Raw genomic sequence first — 4,224 nt, 5'->3', positions numbered from 1 at the left:
GTATTACTATTATATCAATGTTACAAATCTTATGGTTCATTTGTACTTACTTACTTAAACCTATGATTTCACCAACGTTTTCGTTGACAGATTTCTATGTCTTTCTCAGGTCCTTGAACGTTTTGTGATACATGCTTCCGCTCTTTACTTTTGATGCTTTGCTTGGATATCGAGTATACATGCATACGTGGAGCGTCTTTTGGCTACTTTTAAATTGTGTCGCATATGTTTCAATTGTACTTTAAACTTTGTTATGTAACTAGTTGTCGAACTACTTTGTAAACCTTGAAACATCTTTACTTTTGAAATAAATGCGACATACTTTTGGTCAAACGTTGTTTTAAAGACTTATGACCACGTAACGGGACCTAAGTAGACGGCGCCGTCAATGACGATTTTGTCGGGTCGCTACACTTTGGGGGTACATCCTGCAACATGGATGTGCTCCCCGCCTTTCTGTACAGGATCACATATAGGTCAAACTTTATTTTTCTTTTTACATGGGTGATCCGCCTAATTGCTGGGGGCGAGGGTTCGAAGGATCATTCCCATTAGTGTAGGGCAACGTTCCAAATAATGCCACGTAGATTAGATTTTCCTTTCTTTCTTTTTTTTACTAGGCATGCGTGCCAATTGTTAAAGCTTAGGCCTGCGTGCCATATTTTGCTTATTGGGCCTGAGTGCTCCTAGTACTCTTAGGTTTAATGTTTTATCATGGCACTACTTTAACTTAGTGCAACATTATTGAAATTTCTTTTGCTAACTTTATTGTTTCAAGTGTTTATTACTCTTAACAAATATTGTAATTGTGATGCATACAAACCAATGTATACTTTGTTTATACTCAAAGTTTAGTAATGCTAACCGACGCCAAACTATTGTGCACATAGCCAGCGCTTTTCATTGCATTACTAAGTAAAGTACTTAGAGTCTTCCAAGTGAACCAACACTTAGGTTAGTGGGCAAGCAACCCTAATGCTTGTCGTATATAGTCATGACATGTAGTCTTCTATGTTACCCACCCTAAAATCCAGCCTTGTAACCAAACATGCTTGTGCCAAGCGGGAGCTAGAGATCATCGCTTAAAAGGCAGGATGCACGTAACTACTATCAAAATGTGCGTTGAAACATAACCAAACGTTTCCATACAGAAATTAAATTTATTCATGACAAAATAAATAAAATCCAAAAGTCATAACCAAATGACAAACCCTTACAACCAAAAAGAAATACTAATTGTCTTTGGAAATATAGCAACATTTTAAATACACTAAAAAATGTAAGTGCTCATACTGCCGGGTGATCAATCCCATGTGCTGTAGCCTGACAATTATATATAGTATCTTTTCAAATTGGTTGCATGCCAAGTACGAGGTACTCGTCTACCAGTTACTTTAGCTAGGATATAAGATCCTGTAGCACTTGTGCCAATTATTTCATAGGGACCTTCCCAATTGGGCCCAAGCTTTCCAGTATCCTCTCTGCTCGGCTTGCTTCATTATTGCGCCACACATACTCTCCCACTTTGAATGACAATGGCTTGATGCGCTTATCATAATACTTGGAGATTTTATGCTTGTTCATGGCTTCTCGTATAGCTGTAATTTCTCTGCGCTCCTCTAGCATGTCTAGGTTAGCGCGCAAGCCTTCACCATTGCTTGACTCATCAAAATTTTGAACTCTCTTCGTGGGTACCAGTATTTCTGCAGGGATAATAGCTCCAGTCCCATAAACTAAGCTGAAAGGAGTTTCACCTGTGCTATTTTTATGCGTAGTTCGATGCGCCCACAATACACTTGGGAGTTCATCGACCCATTCGTTTCCATATAAGCCCAAGCGTGCCATTATCCCCTTTACAATGTCCCAGTTGGTTACTTCACATTGCCCATTCGCCTGGGGTGCGCTACCGACGTGAAAGATTGCTTAATATTCAGGTCTTAGCACCAGGACCGGAATGGTTCTCCTTCGAACTGGGTTCCGTTATCGCTGACGATTTCACTGGGAATACCAAACCTGCACACAATATCTTCCCAAAAGAAGTTGCGAATGCGCCTGCTAGTAATAGTCACCAATGCTTTCGCCTCCACCTATTTAGTGAAGTAATCAATTGCTACCACCAAGAATTTGATTCCCCCTAAGTAAACAATGATTGCATTAATACTATGAAAGCGCGTAATTAGCGAAGTATTATGCATATAAATTATTCCACGCGTACCTGAGCACGCGGTAATAGGGCCGACAATATTAATGGCCCACTTGCAGAATGGCCAAGCTACTGTTATTGGTATTATAGGATGTCGCGGTGCTCTACTGATGGGCGCATGTTGTTGGCATGATTGACACGTTTTCACGACCTCAGCTGCATCTTTGTGAATGGTGGGCCAGTAATACCCAATGCACATAACCTTTGCGGCTATAGTCCGATAGCCAGAGGGTAGAGCACAATACCCTTCATAAATCTCTCTGATCACATATTTCGCTTGATTTGGACCAATACATAGCAGGCTTGGCCCAAGGAATGACTTTCTGTAAAGAGCTCCATCTACCAAAGTGTACATGGGCGCTTTCATGCATACCTTTCTAGCTTCCTTTTCGTCTGTAGGGAGCATTCCTTCTATTAAAAACTTGAGTATAGGTGTCATCCAGTTTGGGCTTTCCTCCTCAATAGGTGCGACGGTAGACTTCTCATCTATAGACTTCTGCGTCAATTCCTCCACCCATACATTTTTGCGCAAGTGATCAAAGGCTAAAGTAGCCAACTTGCTAAGCGCATCTTCTTTCTTATTCTGACCCCAAGGTACCTGTGTTAGTCTGAATACGTCGAACTTTACTATCATCTCCTGCACAAGTTCCAGGTAGCTTTGCATAGAGGCATCATGCGCCTCAAATAGCCCATTAACTTGATTTGCCACGAGTTGCGAGTCAACGTATGCATCCAAACACTTAATACCCAACTGCTGCGCTATACGCATTCCTGATAATAGTGCTTCATACTCTGATTCATTATTCGTGGCTGTGAATGCAAATCGAAGTGCATAAGTGTACTCTTTCCCCTCCAAACTTGTCAGAACTAACCCTGCGCATGAACCCTTCGGGCCACAAGCTCCATCAGTATACAACTCCCAAGGTTGACTTTATAGAGGTTTGGTTGCAATACTCTCCTTTGACGCTTCTATCTCGACCATAGTTTTGGCCAAGTAATCTGCCAATATCTGTCCTTTGACCGCGGTCCGTGGAGAGAAGTTTATTTCGTGCTCCCCCAATTCTATGGCCCATTTAGCCAATCGCCCTGAAACCTCAGGTTTATACAGCACCTGTGATGATACAATTGTTGTCAGTATGTCGCATCCAATCCATGCACACTAAAAGTGACTTATAAGATTGCGTTATACATAGGTAGCGCGTTCCGCGACTTGTACCTGTCTTATGGGTTGGTCAGTCAATACCACTATAGGATGCGCTTGGAAGTATCGACGCAACCTACGAGCTGTGTGCACAAACGCGTATACCAGCTTTTCCATTGGGGTGTAATTGACATCACTACCACTAAGCGTCTTACTGACAAAGTATACATGCATCTGTACCTGCGTTTTAGAGAACGGGTTGCACATATACATAAACATACAACTTTCTATGCGTATAAAAAATAAATAAAGCATGGTACATACATGCCCCCTATCTGCGACAAGAACAGAGCTTGTAGATTCCTTCGAAGTCGCAAGATACAGCATCAATGTTTCTCCCACCACCGGCGCAATTAAAGTAGGCAGTTCTTTCAAAAGCGCCTTCATTTCTAGAAAAGCTTTCTCGGCCTCCTCTGTCCACTTGAAGTCTGACTTTTTAAATGAGTTCTTTAAAAGTCTGGAAGAATGGCAAAGACCTCTCTGCTGCTTTTGACAGGAAGCGTGTTAGCGCCGCTAGTTTTCCTGTCAGACTTTGAACTTCTTTTCTGGGTTTCGGTGACTGCATTTGTTCCACCGCTTCAATTTTCTTGGGATTCGCTCGGATTCCTCTTGGGGTTACTATGTGCCCCAAGAATTTTCCCTCTTCTTCCCCAAAACTACACTTTGCGGGATTAAGTTTCATGTTGATTTTGCACAGGGAGTTGAACGTTTCGAGGATGTCATCTAGTAGTTGCACTTCCGTATAGCTTTTGATAACCAAATCGTCGACATAAGCTTCAAGGTTCCTACCAATTTGATCTCTGAACGCAGCATCGACCAC

At 42.0% G+C, this 4,224-nt stretch overlaps 2 protein-coding genes across 2 annotated transcripts; both read right to left on the bottom strand.

Annotated features, from left to right (window-relative positions):
• Positions 1 to 1,431: 1,431 nt before the first annotated feature.
• Positions 1,432 to 1,845, bottom strand: LOC139889627 (uncharacterized). The gene has a single exon (XM_071872568.1). The coding sequence runs from the start codon at positions 1,843 to 1,845 to the stop codon at positions 1,432 to 1,434; it is 414 nt and encodes a 137-aa protein (XP_071728669.1).
• Positions 1,846 to 1,930: 85 nt separating this feature from the next.
• LOC139889626 (uncharacterized) lies at positions 1,931 to 3,791 on the bottom strand. The gene is made up of 5 exons (XM_071872567.1): positions 3,669 to 3,791; positions 3,420 to 3,584; positions 3,158 to 3,314; positions 2,216 to 3,076; positions 1,931 to 2,013 (listed from the first exon to the last, which is right to left on the bottom strand). The coding sequence occupies exons 1-5, from the start codon at positions 3,789 to 3,791 to the stop codon at positions 1,931 to 1,933; spliced, it is 1,389 nt and encodes a 462-aa protein (XP_071728668.1).
• Positions 3,792 to 4,224: the final 433 nt, after the last annotated feature.

Source organism: Rutidosis leptorrhynchoides, chromosome 2, assembly GCF_046630445.1.
Source record: "Rutidosis leptorrhynchoides isolate AG116_Rl617_1_P2 chromosome 2, CSIRO_AGI_Rlap_v1, whole genome shotgun sequence".
Lineage (NCBI taxonomy): Eukaryota > Viridiplantae > Streptophyta > Magnoliopsida > Asterales > Asteraceae > Rutidosis > Rutidosis leptorrhynchoides.
The sequence above is the reverse complement of the archived record's forward strand: the minus strand, read 5'-3'. Positions and strand labels throughout refer to the sequence as shown.

Coding starts and splice junctions, on each gene's coding strand:
- LOC139889627 (XM_071872568.1), bottom strand. CDS start 1,845: ATGGCACGCTTGGGCTTATATGGAAACGAATGGGTCGATGAACTCCCA.
- LOC139889626 (XM_071872567.1), bottom strand. CDS start 3,791: ATGAAGGCGCTTTTGAAAGAACTGCCTACTTTAATTGCGCCGGTGGTG. Junction 3,585..3,668: donor TTGTCGCAGATAGGGGGCAT/GTATGTACCATG, acceptor TCTAAAACGCAG/GTACAGATGCATGTATACTT. Junction 2,014..2,215: donor CCCTATTACCGCGTGCTCAG/GTACGCGTGGAA, acceptor TATTGTGTGCAG/GTTTGGTATTCCCAGTGAAA.